We start from the raw sequence: 21,669 nt of genomic DNA, 5'->3' as shown, positions 1-21,669 counted from the left end.
ATTTTTTCCTCTTTTGAACTGTTACCATGTTGGGTTGGCATTGTGAGATGTTAGCATAAGCTGTGCTATAGAGATAGGGACTGTTGACGCCAACCAAGGACCAATAATTTTAAATTCTCATAGTTGTGTGTAATGCAGGAGAGTTTGTGAAAGTGTATCAAAATAAAACAACTTGTTAAATGTGTGTTAAAGAGAGAAGTTTGATCAGCAGTTAGCTGTTCATTGTAACAGATCAAAAAACACGATGTTAAAAGACGAGATCAGCTTAAAAAGAAGTGATTCGACATGACTGATGCTAAACAAAGTAAATAAAGGTTGTTTTTTGTTTGTTTACTTGTTTGTGGTATAGAATGCATATTGAAGAAGATGAATAAAGATTTCCACAAATTCTTTCTAAATCAAATTAATAAAACATGTTGCCACAGCAGGAGAAATCCTGAGACAAAAGCTGTGAATAAATATGACATGAACAAAGGAACTCGCACAAGGATCTAGTATTGAGTGAACAAAAGCTGGGAGGACAAATACGGGGGGAGTAATCACAAAATAAGCTGCAGGTGGGATGATTAGAAACAAATGTGGTGTGACCAAAAGACAGGAAATAAACTTAATGCCTCGATTAAAGAGAGGATTAAGACCCCGTTACACCCCCTTTAACCTTCACGGCCTGTTAGAATGTCATTGGTTTGTGGCTAATTTGGAAAATCTGACAATCGAGACTTTGTGACACAAGGTGTACTCACCAAATTGATGTTTATCTTTGATATTTTTTCACATTTCTGAGGTATTCCCATGTCTTATTCTGACAAGTTCATGTGAAGATCCTTACATATGCCCACATTTCTACCATGGTTTGTTCACTGTTTTGGCTAAACCTTCTCTCTTAATGATGTAGGTATGAGCCAAAGTATTAAACTCTTTACATTCAAGCCACACTGTTGTGTATTAGTCTCATGTCATGGTTTCATATCCTGTGTGGAGGTACTACCACCTCCACACAGGACCCCAGTACCCTGCCTCTGCAAACATAAACCAACTACAACCTCAATACAAGAGATTATGATAAATGTATTTAGTTCAGACATAGAAAATAACTAGACTGTTACCACCATCTAATGACACTTTTGACTAAGACTCACTTGGTAGCTGAAGTATATCAGTGTAAAAATTGTGCAACTTTTCTTTATTGAAAAAAATAACCTAATTTAAAAAAGAAGTGCTGAAGATCACTACAAAATGTTTATTCCGCCATTATGAAAACAATTATGTACCCATCATATAAAGCAGATGCTCCTTAACACTAGGGCTGAACGCTTTGGGAAAATAATCTAATTGCGATTTTTTTCTTCAATATTGCAAATGCGATTTAATTCACGATTATTTTCTCAAGGGGCTTTTCTCATATTTTTCAACTAACAGATGCAGAAAAACCAATGTAACTTGTACTGAATATAAACAAGTTTATGTATCTACATATTTATCTGCATATATCAACAAGTTTATTTGTCTACATAAACATAAGCACTCTCAAGTAAAGACAACACTGAAAAGTCTGGACTTTGCTTAAGCACAGTTGCACTACAAAGTCACTAAAATGTGGTTTGCACAACTCTGGACATTATATATATATATATATATATATATATATATATATATATATATATATATATATATATTCATTTCCATTTAATACTTGTTTAGCCGCTGTTTTGTATAGATATTTTTATTTCTTCATACTTTCTCATACATTTACACACTGTGTATTTTGTTGTACAGTTACTTTATTCTCAACTTCAACCTATATATATTTTATCTTATTCCTTCCCAGCTAAATTTACCTTTCATTCTAATTTGTATTGTATTATGTATTTTGTTGTAAAGCTATTCTATTATTCAACTTTAATTCAGATATATTTTACCTTACTCTTTCCCAGTTAAATTTACCCTTCATTTTAATTCGTGGTGTACAGTTTTTTTATTTTCAACTCTTAGGTCACGAGCAGTTGTGTAAGGCATTTCACTGCATTTCGTACTGTGTATGAATGTGTATGTGACAAATAAAATTTGATTTGATTTGATTTGTATTCGAAGGTGCAATGCTTTGCAGCCAGGAGCACATCCCTTGAAGGAGCATGGGTATTAGAATCAACTGTAAAAATTGATTTGCAGGAAAGAAGTGTCCCGTTTACTGAAGTATTTTGTGTTTAGAGTTTTTGATGCCTTGTCCATGCAGAACTTCCGTAGTTCAGTTACGTTCATAGCTGCTAGCCAAAACTCTGTGAAGTTAAAGTCTCTTACAGTTTTCTAGCTTTACTAAAATATCTGTCTGTAATTATTTGATTGATGGCAGTTTTTATATTTTATTAGACTCCAAATGTAATCATTTGGCACGTTCCTAATTCGTAATTTGTAAGAATGTAATCAACTATATTAGCATTAGCATCCCTATGGGTTCTTCCATGTATATTAGCATTGTGCTAACCACTGTCAGTAAAATCGCAGCCTCACAGCCTTTGCGATTAGGAAATCTCCTTTTGTCACATCCCAATTTAATTGCATATGCAATTAATTGTTCAGCCCTAATTAAGACCCTGGAAAGATCATCTATTTCAGGCTGGTTCTTATTTTTTTACATCATAGCAATGCCTTCTTCTTGCATCAATATACAATGATCCAAAAGCAACCCTATAGAGCTCCGGGAGCTGACGTCACGTTTCCCGGCATGCAACAGTTCAAATCGAAACGGCGCCATTAGGCAGGCAGAAGCCGGCAGCCGGACTATTTGTTATTGTCAGTAAACTCAATCAGACAGGAAATATGGTAGATTCCTGTTGTGCCCCAGGATGCAGAACAGATGCGAACGACATAAGGAATGAGCCATCTACAGGATTCCCCAAGATCCGGAGCACCGCAAACGTTGGATCATTGTAATAAAACGCACTAGTGACCGGGCTAAAATGAAGCTGTGGGATCCCGAGAGTAAAGGTTTTCGCTTATGCAGTGACCACTTCATATCAGGTACTTAAACCAACGTTTCCTCAACTGTGTATGGTATTTATTTTAAATACGTTTCTTACGATTCTTAGTGGGCTTCCTAAACTTATTTTGGCGTGGCTTTTTTTGTCATTACTCATAGCAACAAGTAAACATCACGTAAAACGGTGCCTCGTGAGTTCTGCGTGCTGCTGTTTACGTGTTTTATGATCACAGCAATTAACCGGCTAAGCTGTATTTAATTTTTAAGCAATGGTTGATCAATTGTCAGATCACACATAAAAAGCACTTTGGATTGCTATTATCTGTCTCACCGAGACAGATCCTGAGACGCTCCTGCCTGAAATATTTATTTTATTCACGAAAAAAAATCAAACTAGTGATTTCTCTTGGCGTTCAGTTTATACATTCAAACAGCACAGCGCTCTATTTAAACTACTTACGTGTAAATCTGTTATTTGTCCATCCATCCATCCATTTTCATCCGCGTATCCGGAGTCGGGTTGCAGGGGCAGTAGTCGAGAGGCCCAGACTTCCCTCTCCCCAGCCGCCGGAGCCAGCTCCTCCGGGTAAATCCCAAGGGGTTCCCCGGCCAGGTCCAGTAAGAAGTCCGCTCCGACAGCTTCTGGCGTCGGAGCGGGCAGTAGCGTCGAGAGTCCCAGACCTCTCCCCAGCTCCTCCGGCCGGGGGAATCCCAAGGGGTTCCCCGGCCAGGTCCGGTGTAGTCCGCTCCGACAGCTTCTGGCGTTTTTAAAAAGTATCCCAGGGGCACGGTAAGGGTCGGAGATGTTTAGTCTATTTAATTTCTGACTATATAAAATGATTTCTTTGGTTTTAAAGTGTGAAGTAAACTCCGACGAAGTAAAATCCAAGCGGATCCCGTTCACGTTCATGGTTACATCCGTGTTTGTTTACCTTTTTTTCCTGCCAATATGGTGTCTACTAACTGAGAGTCACGTGGGGTCCGGAGCTCTATACAACCCTGTATATATAGATTCTGTTTGAAGCAGCGATGTTCCTACCGTTCTGCATCGCTGATGCCTACAGTGTGGTTTTGGGGTGACTCTTGACCTGTGACCAACTACAGTAAGGCTTCTTTCCATTGCAATAATTCATCAAATTAACAGTAACAATGTTTAACTTTCATTCAAACGTTCAAACATAGTTTTGATTATTTTCATATAGTGTTTTGTATTTCCACTGAAAACCTCTAAAATACATCACCATCATGTCTTTAAAATGTTGGTCAGAAGGTTTAGAGGGTGCATGATAGGCAAAACATAAATAAATAACTACGTAGCTAAATAAATAAATAATTAAACAAATGAAACACAACATTAAACATAAAAATCCAAAGAACAAACTGCAGGCTCAACCATGACATCATCCCAGCACCCCCCCCCCCCCCCCCCCCCCCATCTTTGACTCTGTATTAAAAACCCAAATATATACAGCTTTGTGTGTTCATGCTTTCATGGTCACTCTTCTTCAGATTTATTCATTGTCTTTGATGCAATGAACAGACATCAAAGCGTCCCCTGATGATGAAGCCATCTGCCCTGTCTCCTCTGCCCTGGCGTTCGGCCATTATGTCCACACTACTTTGTTTGAGTACCAGGCTCCAGTCGCCAGCAACACCGCATTGCAAACACTTTTCTTTTTCCTTTTTTTTTTTTTTTTTAGTTTCAGTTATTGGACCACCATACTGAAGTCAAAGCTGCATGGATCAACGAGCACAAACAAGCTGACCTCAGATTCTGAGATATTCTTGCTTTAAAGGAGCTGATTGGTGGTTTTGATCTGTTCTAGATGCATGAGAGTTAGCATGCAGTGTTGGTGTTTCCAGCAGATGGTCTTTCTATAAACACAATACAACCTTTTATTTTTGTCATTGCTGGCCACACACACACACACACACAGACTTTTTGCCTAAATAATCTCCATTTTCTGACTCTGGCTCCTTTACACTTTGATTATATCATCCCATTTTTCACAAGGGGTTGCTATTTTTTCCAACACAAACCCAGACACAATGTGCACTCACATTTTCTTTGGGCTCTGAACCTCTTGTTGCTCCTCTTGATCACTCAATTGCCATGCTCCGCCACACTTGCCTGTGCTGCCGGGGACCACCATTAGTGCCTAAAAGAAAAGATGGCAAGCAATTAGAAACCAGCGCGTGGTTGGAGAGAGAGGGGGAAACGTCACAGCAGGAGTTATGGGAGATTCACCAAAGATCCGTGCTCCAGCATACGGTCCCCCATATAACAACAGACACTAGGCACATTTTAATTAGCGCTTGCCGTGACTTCGCAGCATGTGTGGTCTCAAACGCTGCTGGGATTTTCAGTTGGATGCTAATCTAGACAACATTCAGCGTTCTGTGTAAGAAAATGTGGATTTTTCAGTTTTCACATCTGATTTAACAAGAAAATGTATCTTTTTCCTTTTCCTGAGCTCTTTTGTGCTCTTAAAGGGACATTATGGAAGTTTAACAGCCAAAACATGTATAGAAATAATAAATGTCTTCTTCATACATTCTCCTGCAATGACCTGGTCCTGTAGAATGAGCCCTGGCATTTTTACTGTGATTGCCTGTTTTTCTGTAAAATCACAGAAAAAGAGAGATGCTCGGGTCGAGCAGGCTGCTTCATACGCGTTCACGCTCAGGCATAGCCCGTAGCATTTGCTATCCGTAGCTTTAGCAGCAGAGAGAGAGGCAGTGCCACTTTGTCGCTGTTCCTAACGCCTAGTGACAAAGCTAGCTACATTTCTGAGGACCCTTAGCTACTTTCTGTAGAACTTTCTTCTAGATATTTCCTGCAAATTAGCAACAAAATAGCCATTTTCACTCTGAACCGTTCTTTGGTTTGACGTTGATTCAGCTGTCATCAAGGATATAAAAGTTACAGACACTGTGAATGTTACTAGAGTGTAGCTCACCTTGTAAGGTGTCTGACTCTCATGCAGAAGACCTGGGTTTGATTCTGGGTGTGAACATAGTTCATTTAGAGTTTCTTTTTTACATTAATGGTATATTTTTTTACAGTAAGATGCCCAAATTTTTATTTGAGACTCGCGGAACGGCATTGAATTCACAGATAAAAAAGATGTGGGTTCAACTTTCATTTTGGAACAATTTTTCAAGCAAGGGAAGGGAATGATCTGAGTATGCAGGAGGACTGACCCATCATAAACCTTTGTCGGCTGTGCTGAAGAGAAAGGTACAGAACCAAATTATTTAATTAATTAGTTGTGCGTTCTGTCCTCTGTCCTCCGGGTCACACACACACACACACACACACACACACACACACACACACACACACACACACACACACACACACACACATGGGACTGTCTCAGCTGTTATTTTTGTTAAGGAGTGTGCACGTACAGCACGCGCCTCATGCATGAGCCTCCTATTGAAGCTGCCGTTACGCTTTTGGCCTGAGGGGGCAATCGCGAGCATAAAAATTCTAAAGTCCATAAAGTCCCTTTAAGTATTCATTTAAAAGTCAAACTTTTTTTTTTTACTAAATAGACAATAGCAAGAGCCCACTAACCGCAATCTCCATCTCTTCCAAGGAGGTGAATCATGAGCCAGTTTGATTTAATCCTCAAAATGTATGTTCAGCTGCCTCATGAGTTTGGTATGTAAAAGCTAAAAGAAAAAAAAAAAGCCTGGCTTTTAGTGTCTGAAGCTGCAATTATCATATTGCTCTGATCTGCTGGCACTTCTCAGATCAAGAGTGTTTGCATTGCACTCAAAAGATTGAAGAGGGTCAAACTGTTCGTACCCGGGATTCTTTCAGGACTCCTGTAGCAGAGATGCTTAAATGCAACAATAAAAAAAAGAGAGAAAAGTCAAAGTAGTGAAGGCATGGAGATAGCCTCGGGGTACAGGAGATGCTGAAAGCTCACTAATAATGTGTTCACTCCCCGTCTCGGTCACTGAGGTCAGCCGACCAGCTTCTCCTGGAGGTGCCGAGAACAAAGAAAAAGCTCAGGGGTGACAGAGCTTTCTCAGTAGCAGCTCCAAGGTTGTGGAACACACTCCCAATTCAGATTAGGATGGTTTCGTCACTGTCTGGTTTTAAATCACTTTTAAAGACCCATCTGTTCTCAGTTGCTTTTAATTCAGTTTGAGACGTAGGACTTTTCCCATCGGCAAAATGTATGGAACACATATACGGGCACCCCTTGATCTGATCCAGAGTGTGAAGATCTGCTGTTCCACCCCTTTGCTTTGTCTGTCTTTAGCTTGGCTGGTTTCCTATTCCAGCTGTTTACTGTGGTGGTGTAATTTACCCGGCTTTGGAAAAAGGAATAAAAATGTCCCCTCCAACATCCGATCTGGGTATCTAAAGTTTGATTAGCACCTCCCCCAACAGCGGTGCTTAAAACTTTGAGATGAGCGGAGTGACTCAGACCCATGGACACCCATGCAAAACACATGCTTGCTTGTCTAGGGGCTACATCACAATCTATTTTTAGCTACAGTAGAGTACACTAACCACTGCACCACTGTGCAGCCTATTTATTTCCCCAAATAAGTGAAATATTCATTCAAAATCTCCAGCTTGTTTTTGCTTATTTAAAACATTCTAACATGTCAAAAATAAATAAATAAATAAAGCAAGAACAGAAGAAATTTGTGACACTGGTTACATTTTCCTCATCATCCTTGACCCACAATCATATTAAAGTCACCTATAGGACAAGCTAAATTAAAGCTGGCAAAACCTTGGGCTGAAGCTGCTGAGGTTAAAAACCCCACCTCTAAGCCAGAGCAACATTATCTGTGATGGCTTCCAATCCTCATCCCTGCATGTGATGATATTCCTGTTCCATCTGATGCTATCTCTGTAAAATGGGATGTTATCAGCAACCAAAATGATGCTATCACCACACAGAGCCAAAATATTGGATTTTAATTCCTGCCTACCCCTCGGCTGGATGGCGAAATGCAAGGCTCTGCAGGCAAAGCCAGTCCATCTGTGGCTTACTCAGGGTGAGGGACTGAAGAGCTTTATGCTTGGTGGTCCCCCTCCTCCCACTCCTTCACCGGCCAGAGGTGTCACACTACCTGCTCATGCTGTATGCTTTAATGAGGACAGGAGAGGGAGATGATTGAGAGTCAATTACAACCTCATGTTGGAGAGTAACACTATTTCACCTTTCATTACACCTCAATGCCTCATGCTAACTGGGTCTCATCAGTTAGTCAAAGGTGCTCATGTTCAGGAGGCCTCGTTTAGGTCGGTCTTGTGTGAAACAGAAGACAGCGGAGAGGATCCAGACAGTCAGATCAATGCTGGGCACGGTGGTAATAAAAAAAAAATAGGGCAGTATAGTTTTTACTCCTTATAGCAAAATACCACATTGTAATGAATTAAAAGGGTCAATTTTCACCATTGAATTGACACAGAAAAACCTTTCATGCACGCCAGAACTGCTAAGTCAAGTTTACGTCAGCTGGAGGATTCAGACGCACAAATCGAACTTTTGCTCACTTATGGTTCTTCAACGCAGACATAAATAAACTGTCAAGGTCTCACCAGACGCAAAAGCCTTTTCTCTGCTAAAAGTCAGACTGCTGAATTCCTCACTCTGCATGAAAGTGAATCGACACGAATCCTACAAGACTTTTACAGCTCATGATATAAAAATATCATATGATGAATGAATAAGATGTCTAAATCAAATGTTATTTCATTAGAAGTTCAGTGTGATCCAAATGTCTGGTCAAAATAGGTCTGGTGCACAGGAAGTCTAATGTCTTGTTCAAAGCCCAGGCAAGGGTGTCACATCTGTAATTATGGATGTAAACCTTGTCCAGATGTTCATGAGGGTGCAGGTCTCTGTAGCGATTCATTTAGCCGCAACTGTTTCCTGACAGATTTCACTGTTTCAGTGCATGCATAATAATTACGAGGTTATGTCAAAGGAAACTTTCAGGCCGGCTCGGTGAAATAGAGACTTCTCATCTTGTGAAGATCTGTTTAAAGGGGCATTATGGAAGTTTGACAGCCAAAACATGTAAAGAAATAATAAATTTCTTCTTCATACATTCTCCTGCAATGCCCTGGTCCTGTAGATTGAGCCCTGGCGTTTTTACTGTGATTGCCTGTTTTTCTGTAAAATCACAGAAAAAGAGAGCTGCTCGGGTCGAGCAGGCTGCTTAATGCTTGTTCACGCTCAGGCATAGCCCGTAGCATTTGCTATCAGTAGATTTAGCAGCAGAGAGAGAGGTAGTGCCACTTTGTCACTGTTCCTAACGCCTAGTGACAAAGCTAGCTACATTTCTGAGGACCCTTAGCTACTTTCTAGGGATGAGCCGGATACTCGTCTGAAACGAGTATCCGGTACGGATAACGCATTTTTGACGAATACGAGCATGAAACGAGTAAAACGAGCCATTATCTGTAATCGTGCTGAAGGAAAATCTTCATTGGGTAACTGACTGTCTTCACGCTCTGTGATTGGCCAGTCACATAGAGCGCCCGCCCCTCCCTACACACAAAACTCTCTAGCCGGCCGGGAGCTCAGTCCGTCTGGCTCATCCACGCACACACACACACAGTAACGGATCTCGCTGTGATGGCTTCACTGTTGCTCACGTTTCTTCAGTTTTCCCTAGGTTTTCTTCAGCTCGCCTCTTTTTCGGTTGAATATTTAAAGTGACTTTTTTCGTAACTGACATGGTGCATTTGACAAGACAGAGCTGACGTGCTGTGTCACTACCTCCTCTCCGGTCGGGTTTTTTTTATTTTCTCTCTCTCTCTCTCTCTCTCTCTCTCTCTCTCTCTCTCTCTCTCTCTCTCTCTCTCTCTCTCTCTCTCTCTCTCTCTCTCTCATATACACACACACACACACACACACACACATTAATCAACATTGTTTTGTTTAACTTTGTGTGGGAAAATGCCAAGAACGTTAAGAAAAAAAAATCAGTTTAATCAAATTAAAATAAAAAAAAATAGAAAGTTGTGTCTGGTTCTAGCATTTCATATTTCCTAGTTCCTACTGCATGAGTTCAGATGTATTAATCCATGCACTCAAATATTAATGTTCTGATTTTATTGAAACACTTGTTCTGTAATAGTTTCTTTACTATTGTGATCAAAAATATTTAATCTCAATTCTGAGGCTGCTCTGTAAATAGTTTTCAAATAAACAATACACATATCAACTTCTGATCAATCCATATCAATTTCAGACTTAAAATAATCCATTGATGTAAACCACGTCCACTTCCGGGTTATACCACGCCCATTCCGAGTACAGATACAGATAATTTAGTTGGTTTAACAGATACAGATACAGATAGTGGTGTACTCGCTCATCCCTACTACTTTCTGTAGATTTTTCTTCTAGATATTTCCTGCAAATTAGCAACAAAATAGCCATTTTCGCTCAGAACCGTTCTTTGAACGTTGTTTCAGCTGTCATCAAGGATATAAAAGTTACAGATACAAAAGACATCACTGGTGCTAGTAAGACACCGGACTCTTGTGCAGAAGTCCTAGGTTCGATTCTGGGTGTGAACATGTTCATTTAGAGTTTCTTTTTTTACATTAATGGTATATTTTTTTACAGTAAGATGCCCAAATTTTTATTTGAGACTCGCCGAACTGCATTGAATTCACAGATAAAAAAGATGTGGGTTCAACTTTCATTTTGGAACAATTTTTCAAGCAAGATAAGGGAATGATCTGAGCATGCAGGAGGACGGGCCTATCATAAACCTTTGTCGGCTGTGCCGAAGAGAAAGGTACAGATGCAAATTATTTAATTAATTAGCTGCACATTCTCCTGTCCCCTGTCCCCCGGGCCACACACACACACACACACACACACACACACACACACACACACACACACACACACACACACACACGGGACTGTCTAAGCTGTTATTTTCGTTATGGAGTGTGCACGTACAGCATGAGCGCCTCGTGCACGAGCCTACAACTGAAGCTGCCGTTACGCTTTTGGCCTGAGGGAGCAATCGCGAGCATAAAAATTCAAAAGTCCATAAAGTCCCTTTAAAGTACCCAACAGTTATAATGGTGGGAACTTGCCTATATAGCCAATTTAGGACGTTCATTGGCTAAACCTTGAGTTCCTTTTGGAATGCATTACTTAAAGGCGATGTCCAGATTATTTAATTTATCTGAAGGCACCATCAAGCGACTGGCAAGCACATCACATTTTGACCTACGTTCTTTTCCATATTTAAGGCAGAAAGCAACGCCTCTCGTTCAGGAGCATGTTTTTTAGCTGACAAAACTGAGCTAAACATTTTCCTCTACTTCTTCTTATGCCTTCGATATATTCAGTGAGCTATGTTTAGCATACCGCGCATACCTGCCCCTTTATACTATTCGGGGTCTGTCTTCACTCACGTCCCGCACGTTCACGGCACGCCACGCCCCTTGTCTTCTACTACGTTCGCGTCTCACAACAACACAATAGGCGCACCGCACCATAGAGTGCCATGTAGAGCGTCATTGTGGATTTTCGTCTCGTCTTTCATTCGTTGACTAAACGTTTCAATCAATTTAATTATCGTCTTCGTCTTTTTCCAAGCTTTTAGTTTGAAATTTTGTTTCATTTTCGTCTGTAAATATATTTTCGTGACGTAAAAAAGACGAAAAAATATTTTGTCAACAAAATTAACACTGCATGCAGGTCTCCGGCGCACAGCGCATGTACGGCCATAACATAAGATAATTAGACAGAAAGACGCTACACGGAGGTTTTTCGTTGTTGTTTTAATGCAACAAAACAGATTTTAAACACGGGTGAACGTGCCTGCAAGTTTAGAAAAGAAAACAGCACTGATCGCGTTCATATTTCTGGATGGTTATAAAATAAAAACAGAACTGACACGTTATTACCGGTCATTTGCATGTTTAGAAGAAAAGAACAGCGCTGACACAGCATTAATAAGCCCTGGATGATTAGAAAATAAAAACTGCACACAAAACATGCCTGGTTAGTAAATAAAACACACTTGCCTACCAGAAGAAGTCATTCACTCTCATCTTCCTCTTGCGCACTAAAGCCATTAAAGTCCTCTTCTTCAGAGTCGGAGTTGAACAGCCTCAGAAGAGCTTCGTCACGTACCTTTTCTGTGGCGATGTCCGTGTTGCTGTCATCATCCCCGGGTGAAGCTGGCTTGAATGAGTTCTTCCCGCTGCCGTCTCCAGCGCCGAACCATGGATTCATTCATGCCAAGCTGACGTGCGGCAGCACTGTTTCCCTCCTTTACTGCCAGATCGATGGTCTTCAACTTAAATGCGGCAACATATGAACTCATACGTGTAGTTACCATGATGAGGGGGTATGGATTTGAAACAATTCTTCGTCGTGCCGGCTGCTTGCATGTGCTAAATTAAAATGAGCACTTTCTTTGATTTCCACTTTTGGCTTCCACCTGTTTCACTTTCTGCTAAAGCGCCCCCTGGCAGGTGAAGGAAAATCTTCAGTAAAGCCGCACCTCATTATAAGCCGCATGGTTCAAAGCGTGGGAAAAAAGTAGCGGCTTATAGTCTGGAAAATACGGTAATTCCTGAAATGGAAAAACTCCAGACTTCAGCTTTGAAATGGAAAAATTAAGTTGTGTTTTCCAGTTTTGTAAGTTAAAATGTATAAACGTCCAACCAAACAGCAGATTATTTAATTTTCCAGGGAAAAAAAATGCTAATTCCTGACTTTTCCAGGTTTACAACATCTTAAAGGCTGGTTCGATTAAAACTTGGTGCTAATATAAACTAAATATAAATGGAACTTTTAGTATTAGGCTATAGATCCCATTATGTGTCAGAGCTCACATAGAGTCAGACAGCAGATGGTGAGTTTCTCCCACCATAAAGACTAAAAATGGCATTATTGGGTAATGTAGTGGAAAAGGTGCCTTGTTGGTATCTGATCAGTGCATTTATACTTTACCTTTTATTTGTTTGATTATAATCTTGTAATATAACTCCACACATAACCCAGATATAAATAATTGCTGATCATTATTTTCCGATTTTCTAGAATTGTTCTGATTGTATGAGAATAGTGTCTAGATGCACTGATTGTTTTAATTTTCACCTGAGTGATGTTGCTTTTATTTTCTGTAAAAAGTCTGGTAATAAAAAATAAATGTTGAACATTTTTAAGTGTAATCATATTTCATTTAGAGGTTAGTTATGAAGAAGAGTTTGTCCACGTGTTGAATTGCTCCTCTTTAAAACGTAAAACTACCTGAAAAGTTGCCAATGATTTATTCTTTTCTTCCACACTAGATCCGATGGACGAAGACGGCTGGCAGCATTTCAGATCGCTTCCAGGACTCGAGCGTGTTCAACGAGACGTTGCACATTTCCAAGATCCTGAGGACCCAGGGAGGGCGCTACTACTGCAAAGCTGAGAACGGCCTTGGCTCTCCAGCCATCAAGTCCATCAGAGTTGATGTCTACTGTGAGTCTCACACTCTCATTGTTCACTGATAGTTTTGCTCAGACTGCACAGAAATCAAGTCAACCAAACAGCTGCTTTCTGCTGAGTGTGGTTACTACAGCTTTCCTAAAACTGACCAAGCCCCCACAATGCGGGTCAAAAATTGAAGCAAACCCGAAACTGAAATAATTTGCAGTTCCACCCTCATCCACTACGGGCTGGTGTCAGAAGCGAGCAAATCCTCATTGACTCCCATGTTAAAAATACCAATTTCAAAGCAGAAAAAACATGTTTACAGCCTGGTTCCTAAACATGTTTTTTTGTTTAAATGATCTAGTGTACACTCGTGACAACTCTGAGGGGGGTGCATTTTTTTTCTCACTCTTCTGTTTAAGTGTATTAAAAGCCTAAAATTCTGTATAATTAATGAGCATCAGACCCACGTGACCGCAGAGCTAGCTCTGGGGAAAGGCCTCAGCCTGATTCTCGGCCTCGCCTGAAAACTGTTCGGTCATTTTCAGTCTCTAAACTGAGACCATTAGTTGTAGCGTTTGTGTATTCTTTTTTTGGATATTTTTTGTGCAATTGTTGGACAAAATGACTTGCTGTGGCATTAATTGCACTAATAGAGCGTCCAAGGAGTCTCCACTTCATTTTTTTCAGTAAGTAAAATTATATTTATGTATTTTAGGTCACTGCCGAGCTGAGCTTAGATTTTAACATGTACTGTTTAACCATGAAATTTAAATCTAATAGGGTAAAACCCAGTGCATTTAACATAATGCTGCACTTTAGAAAATGGGTTGAAATATAACATGTTGATGGAGCTGGGTTCCCACTATCGGCTTGTGGAGCTCTAGGGAGACCTCTGTTTTCCACCCGTTTCACCCCTCCCCGCAGCTCGGCGCATCTCTGTCTGATCGCGGCTTCTGTCTGCTGCGTGGGCTGCCGGCTTGTGGAGCTCTGGAATGGAAACCTTTCCACCCGGTTGTCCCTAGCGGCAGTTCTGTGCATCTCAGATCGCAGCGGCGCTTGTCTGCAATGCGGCTGATGGCTTGTGGAGGTCTCAGGAGACCTCTGTGTTCCACCCGGTTTTACCCAGCGGTCAGCCCGGCGTATCTCTGACTCAGAAGCTCTGGTGTTGTGCACAGTTAACTCCGGTTGTAGCTAGGTTGCTACCTCCGTTAGCTTAGCTCCCACCTCCACGTTAGCTTTGGCTTAGCTTCAGGTTAGCTTGTAGCTAGTTCAACCGGGTGTCGTCAGTTGATCCCAGCCTTACAGCCCCACCCTCAGCTCCACCTCTCTTCCCTTTTGTGGAATTGTCTGGGCTTGACGGAACCTGTGACACGGTCAAAATGGCGGTGGTGGCCACCTCCCATTTTTCTTCAAAAACGTGTTATTGGAGCCTATGGAAACCCATTGTCCAATATTTATATGTCGATGAAACTGACTGAATTCCTCAGATAAACTGTCTTCAGATGTGACTATCAGAGTCTGTATCAGTGATGTGCTCACAACCGAATTGTCTTTTGGATCTGATTTGCAACACCTATGATCCTGCAAATGTTTCGTTTTGCAGTTTGAAACCATCTCAGCATTTTAATTGTCAGAGAAATCCCAATCCAACAAACCCTGCAAGCAAATTTGCCTTTAAAATTAATTTCATGCTCTTATCAAAAAACCAAAAAGAAGAGAGAGATATTAATTATCTTTTTTTAATATTAGGACAAACCGTAAACAATGAGATGAAGCCTAGATGCGAAAGAATGGCAGCTAACGGCCCATAGCACCGTTTGATGCGTCTCCTGCAAATGAACACTACTTATTTTCAGGGAGGGATCGGATTGGAACGGAGGCGGTTTGCCCCGCTCTCCTCAGAATGTTAATTAAAACACTTATCACATTGACACTGCCAGTAGGTTCTACCTCTCTGTTTTATATCTGCACAGGAGCCGGGATGTTCCATTAGCATGTGTCAAAGAAAGCAGTGATTTATTGATATTGTTTTATTGATTTGGCATTCCTTCACCTATTTCACCTCGGCGGTGGAAACACGAGAGCAGCGGCCTCGATCAACGCTTACCTTTTTATTGCTGTTTGTGCAAACGCAGCCAAATGGAGTTTATGTCCAACAAGAAATATGTAGGAAAGCTATGATTGTCTGCATAAGGAAGACGACCTCAGGTCGTAACGCTTCAGCCTCAGGAAATTCTACTGAGATCAATTTAAAATAGCGTGTTTAATGAAGACTTCAGTACTTGTTCCTTTTTTCACCCCAGCTTCTCCTTCATCAGAGATCTTATTTTTTTACTTATTTTAATGCCAAACATATTCAGGAAAAAACTCCTTTTGATGACCCCCTCAGTGCTTAATTTGTTGAATATCTTTGTTAGTCACAGAGGAAAAGAAGAAGTAGTGGAGCAAAACTGTTTAGCAGGAAATGATGACGCTTTTGAAACAGCTTGCAGTTAAAACTAACTTTTATTTATGCAAACAGTAAAATGTTATTTATGAGCAAGGATTCATCATTCTAGAAGAGTCTGTGTTACTATTACCTTGTGTTTCCTTCTGTTCTCTCCACTTGAGATTCTGCAAGACTCATAAAAAGCTGCTGCTGGTGGCTGCAGCTGAACCCTCTGGGTTTTGTTTTTAGATTTTTTTTCTCTCCTCTACCCTCACCAGCATACCTCGCTCTCACTGCAGTGCTGTTGTTAACAAGAAATTCTGTGAGAAAAAGACATTTGGTCTAATTTGGACCTGAAAACACACAAGATGCACAAAACCAAGGCCTGTAATTCTTGTAGAAACATGCCAACAAACTGCGATCAGGCTAAGTCACAGTACTGTGATGATAACATCAGTGTGTGTGTGTGTGTGTGTGTGTGTGTGTGTGTGTGTGTGTGTGTGTGTGTGTGTGTGTGTGTGTGTGCGTGTGCGTGTGTGTGTGAGTGCGAGAAAGAACCAGTGGCACGAGGAAAGCAAACACGTGGACTTATGAAAATAAGAGCAGCCATTGATTGAATCTGTATGTTTCTATGTGTTAATCCTCTTATTATGAACATCAAATAGCCAGTTGCTCATAAAGAAATCAGTATTGTACAATGAAAATTAAAGTCCCATTAGTCATCACACACTGGTGTGTTACATCTTTGCATTTGACCCATCCCTGTGGGGAGTGGGGAGCTGCAGCAGTGGCTGCGCTCAGGCCCTATTTGGTGGGTCCCATTTTTCAAGTCTTTGGTGTGACCCGATCGGGTATTGAACCCTGATATCCCAGTCTTAGGGTGGACACTCTACCACTAAGCCACTGAGAAGGTCAAATGAAAATGAAAATGATTGGACAACTAAACAGTTAACCTGTAACATAATAACTACTGATGATGGTAGAGTCTGACCAGTGCACAAAGCCTCCTCCAGCACATCCCAGAGATTCTCAATGGGGTAAAGGTCTGGACTCTGTGGTGGCCAATCCATGTCTCATGCGCCCTGAACCACTCTTTCACTATTTGAGCCTGATGAATCCTGGCATTGTCATCTTGGAATATGCCCATGCCATCAGGGTAGATGGAATAACCTGTTCATGCAGTAAATTCAGGTAGTCAGCTGATCTCATTCTTGGAGCACAACCTGTTGCTGAACCTAGACCTGATCAACTACAGCAACCCCAGATCATAGCACTGCCCCCACAGGCTTGTACCATAGGCACTAGGCATGATGGGTGCATCACTTTATCTGGCTCTCTTCTTACCCTGATGCACCATCACTCTGGACAGGGTCCATCTGGATTCATACGTTTCAAAAGGAGGACTGTAAGTGTTTATGTTTATGTATTTAGCAGATGCTTTTGTCCAAAGCGACTTACAAGTGATAATTGGCATGTTGCCCTTGAGTTTAACAACAACAATAACAACAACAACTTGACATCAATCATGGAGAGGAGGGAATACGGAGTGGACAGTAGAGAGGGGGGAGGGGTGCAGGCAAGGTGCTAGTTAAGAAGATGCTCTGTGAAGAGCAGGGTCTTCAGTAGTTTCTTGAAAGTCGAAAAGGAAGCCCCTTTTCTGGTAGTGCTTGGTAGGTCATTCAACATTTGTGGAACGATGCATGAGAAGAGCCTGGATTGTCCTGAGCGTGGTGTAGGCACTGCTAGCCGATGATCCTGTGATGACCGGAGCGGCCGGGCCGAGACGTAAGCCTTTGCAAGAGGATTCAGGTAGATGGGAGCCGTACCATCACGGACTTTGTATGCTAGTGTTAGCAATTTGAATTTGATGCGTGCAGCTAGCGGTAGCCAGTGGAGCTCAATGAACAGAGGGGTGACGTGTGCTCTTTTTGGCTGATTGAAGACCAGACGTGCCGCTGCGTTCTGGACCATCTTTGTCAAAGAGCAACATTGTGCCTGATAATGTAATAAGTTTTGAGTTAGTTAATTATAGAGCATAGTTTTATTTTAAATTATATTATTAACTTTTTTTATTAATAGAGAAGTTACTTCCTTAGCTTTTGGCTCTTTATCAAGTTGACTTGGTCTGGATGGTACACCATTAAATTGTCTGATTTTACATAATTAAAACCCAAGAGTAACTAAATAAAATATTCTTAAAAGTTGGTGTTGGTTATCAGTCATCCAGGGCGTGATGATCTTGCTAGCTACATTTCTATGAATGGACAAATATGTCCTGAGATGACTCATTAAAGAAGACGTCCCTGTCTTCTCTATGTTGGAGTGTTTCTACTGGTCCCCAGGACACTCCCAGTGGGCTAATTGTTGGGAATGGATCATTTTTAAGGTCATTTTTTTTTAAATAATTCTGCTACGGTCTCTGGTATGAATGAATGAATGCCTTGTGAGTTTGTTGTCTCCATCCATCTATCCATCCATCCATTTTTGGCCATTTATCTGGGGTTGGGTTACGGGGGCAGCAGCCTAAGCAGGGAGGCACAGACTTCTATCTTCCCAGCTACTTGGGCCAGCTCCTCCAGAGGAATCCTAACCCCCAAATTCCACTACCTCCGCTCCGCTCCGCCCCCGCCCTCCGCTGCCGCTCGCTTCCGAACTCAATTTTTACTGCTACCCGCTCTACAACGCCTCCGCTCCGGTGCGGAGACCTGAGGGGGGCAAATAAGCATGTGCGGGATTTTCGAGATCTTGCGATACAGTCCGAGCAATAAACGCGGAAGTTAGATCCAAACACCCGTTGTGTGGGAGAAGCATCGAAATGAACTGTTTAATCTGCCCATAATTTGTGTTGAGAGATCAGCAGTGTTTGGATCAACAAAGTGTGACTACTTTGATAGTGGAAACTGTATTTATGGCTTACTTTTGTGCATTTAAACTTCAGCCGCCACTGATAGTTGTTAAAAGTTGTTAAACCTGTGCAACAAAAAACGCCTTTTGTTTATCGATTTATTGTGAAAAACGGAAGTTGTGCCCGCTCCTTTTCCTGTTGGACGGTTGTGATTTCTGTCCATTTACTGCGGAGGTGCTCCGGCGTCCGGCGAAAATAGGATCGATTCTATTTTTGCCGGATGCCGGAACAGAGGGCGGCGCATGGCGCCGCACTGCCGGAGCACGGCCGCAGTAGTGGAATTGCTCTGATTGACCACAACTGGAACGATTTTGCTCCGGCGTTCGTGTCGGAGCGGAGCGGAGGTAGTGGAATTTGGGGGTTAGTCGTTCCCTCCTGCCAGCTGCTTCACTCTCAGCTGTGAACCGCTCCAGTGAGAGCTGGAGATTCCGTTCTGATGAAGCCAACAGGACCACATAATCTGCAAAAAGCAGAGACCCGATCCGCAGGCCACCAAAATTGACCCCCCCACCAGCTTGGCTGCACTTAAAAATCCTGCCATAAAAGTCATGAACAGAATCTTGGCTTTGGCCAACTCTCACCAAAAACAAGCTCAACTTTAAATCAAGTTTGTTTTCTGTGGAATTAAAGCTCTGGTGTTTATGTTTCGGAGGCTAGACGTCTGTTGAAAGAAACGTTTTACCCATTATTACTCATGATGTGCAAATGTCTCATCACTGATTGTCTAACGGCAACCCAACTGTTCCACTGCGTCTGTTTGCTCTTCTTTCTTGGGTAAAAAAATGCAACATTTAGGTTTTATCTCCACATTTAACAGGCCTGAACATGTGGTGTGGAGTTTCTAATGCTAACGTTAGATTACACTAGTTGAGATACTCTGTGCTCTCCTTCCTGCAGTCGCAAGGTGGAAAAAGCCACGAAACGTGAAACGTAGAACGGACTGACTTTTTCCTGACCTGATCATTTCGCTGTCTATTTCCTTACTGTGGCTAAAGCAGATGATAAGATTTGACGAAAATGTTCACATTCAGAGCAACTCGGAGTGATTCAACATATTTCAAAAAGAGCAAGTATATCATGGTTTCTTAACGAGACTTTTAGAAGTTTCTATGTAAAAAAGTGCCAAAGTTGGACCCGCATTAAAACCAGAATCACAACTTAAACATGACAGCTATGTTTAGACATCCACAAAGCCTTTTGTCTTCAGGCCAAGTTTGGTGAGACTTTAGATTTTATTTGGGTGAGAACGTCGAGAAGCTGTTCAGACGTCCCTTCAGCTCTGTAAACCCTCTCAGCATTATGACACATGACTGAACACTTTTCCTTTAAATCAATGAAGCAGCACCATGAAACATCTTGTACATCAGATTCCTCTTAAACGCCTCTCTCACAAAGACTTTTTTTCCTAGTTCGCCATTTTCTTAGCTCTTTTCCCTTTCATGTTTGTCCTTCTCCCAACTGGTGAGCTTCTTCCTTGTTCTCGATTTTGTGGACTGACACGTGGGCAGAGGTGTTGGAATTGAAACTTGTTGGGAAACCTTGTGGAAGGCCTTTAGTGGTGCAAGGAGATCGGGGTTAAAAGCATTTCAGCGGCTGACAGTCACTGCCTTGTTGCGTTTGGTGCACCGGTTCACCTCGGCTGTTCTAAAGAGCTCAGCGAACACTTGGAAATGAAGACATCCTGGATAACAACCATGGCTGAAGCTCCCAGAGGAAACATGTTTTCTCTAGGCACTGTGCAGGCCTCTCCTCACCATAGACTCAGTTTTCTTTGCAGTATATTTAGTGTTCAAATATTTAAGTAGTATTATGGAGACCTCCACTGCAGCAAAATGTTCTTCTCTTTTGTTCTTTATGTGCATTTAAAAGGAAGGACATTGCATCCATATTTTCCACACAATTCAAATGACTCTCCTTATCATGCCCTTGCATCTGGCCTTGCATCACTGTGTGTGTACTGCACAAGCATGTTGTGCATCCAGCACATTATTTCCACGGAGAGCTGCCACAGTCGTCCCTCGAGGGTGACTTTAAGTGATGGATCTCTGCAGCACACATGCTATTTTTAGCCGTTTTCAACTCCAAATTTTAATTAGCTTCAAAATGTATGTTGTGGTGCTGGACCCCTATTAACAATGCATTAACTTAGGTTTTCTGTCTAATCCAGGTGTATCTGGTATGTCTTTGGTTTCATCCATTTTGGTTATTTTTGCATATTGGGCAACATGGGAAAAGACATTTCCTCTGCAGACAGGATTATCACCAAATTTACATTAAAGTGTATTAATGTGTTGGGGTTATAAGTAGTTATTGTTTACCCATTAAATACATTTTATAACCTTGAGGACAAATGGGCTCAGACTAGCTTTTAGCTAGGAATGGGTACTTTGACATTTGAATCGATTCGGTACTAATTCCCGGTACCTAGGAATCGATGCCGGTACTTAACGGTACCAATTTTAGATACTTTTGAGTGTTTAATATTTTAATTATCTTTTATAATTAAATATTTTTTTCAATATATAACCATATTTGATAAATATCACGATAAATAACATACAACTGTTTGTATTTTAACATCGTCCTTGTAGTTTTATAAGCTGATAATTAAACTGATTCAAACATCTTTACTGTGAACTATATTTACTGTGTATCTTCATTCCTTTTGCCATCCTTTTTCTTTGATTTTTCCTACTGGGAAGTTAGAATTTCCGAAAAGAAAGCGAATGCACCATTAGCTGATAACAACAGCGGCAATGGAAGCTAATTTATCAAGCTAACGTTATCTTAAACAGTTTATTTAACTGCTGGAGCAGATTAAAACGATGATGCCTCACACTTAGATCATTGTCGTTGGTGTCATCTTCACACAATCACCCGTCACATTTAGTAAAGTGAAGCCAAACTTTAG

At 41.3% G+C, this 21,669-nt stretch overlaps 1 protein-coding gene across 5 annotated transcripts in view; it reads left to right on the top strand.

Moving 5' to 3' along the window:
• LOC107378081 (MAM domain-containing glycosylphosphatidylinositol anchor protein 2) overlaps positions 1-21,669 on the top strand; it is a 342,732-nt gene that overhangs the window by 118,738 nt on the left and 202,325 nt on the right. For all 5 annotated transcript variants that reach the window (XM_070545140.1, XM_054748447.2, XM_054748448.2 and 2 more), the window contains exon 3: positions 13,296-13,470. In XM_070545140.1, coding sequence (XP_070401241.1) covers positions 13,296-13,470 — 175 coding nt within the window. The remainder of the gene's footprint in view (positions 1-13,295; positions 13,471-21,669) is intronic.

This window comes from Nothobranchius furzeri, chromosome 2 (genome assembly GCF_043380555.1).
Source record: "Nothobranchius furzeri strain GRZ-AD chromosome 2, NfurGRZ-RIMD1, whole genome shotgun sequence".
NCBI classification, from domain to species: domain Eukaryota; kingdom Metazoa; phylum Chordata; class Actinopteri; order Cyprinodontiformes; family Nothobranchiidae; genus Nothobranchius; species Nothobranchius furzeri.
This window is presented reverse-complemented; position numbering and strand designations above follow the sequence as displayed.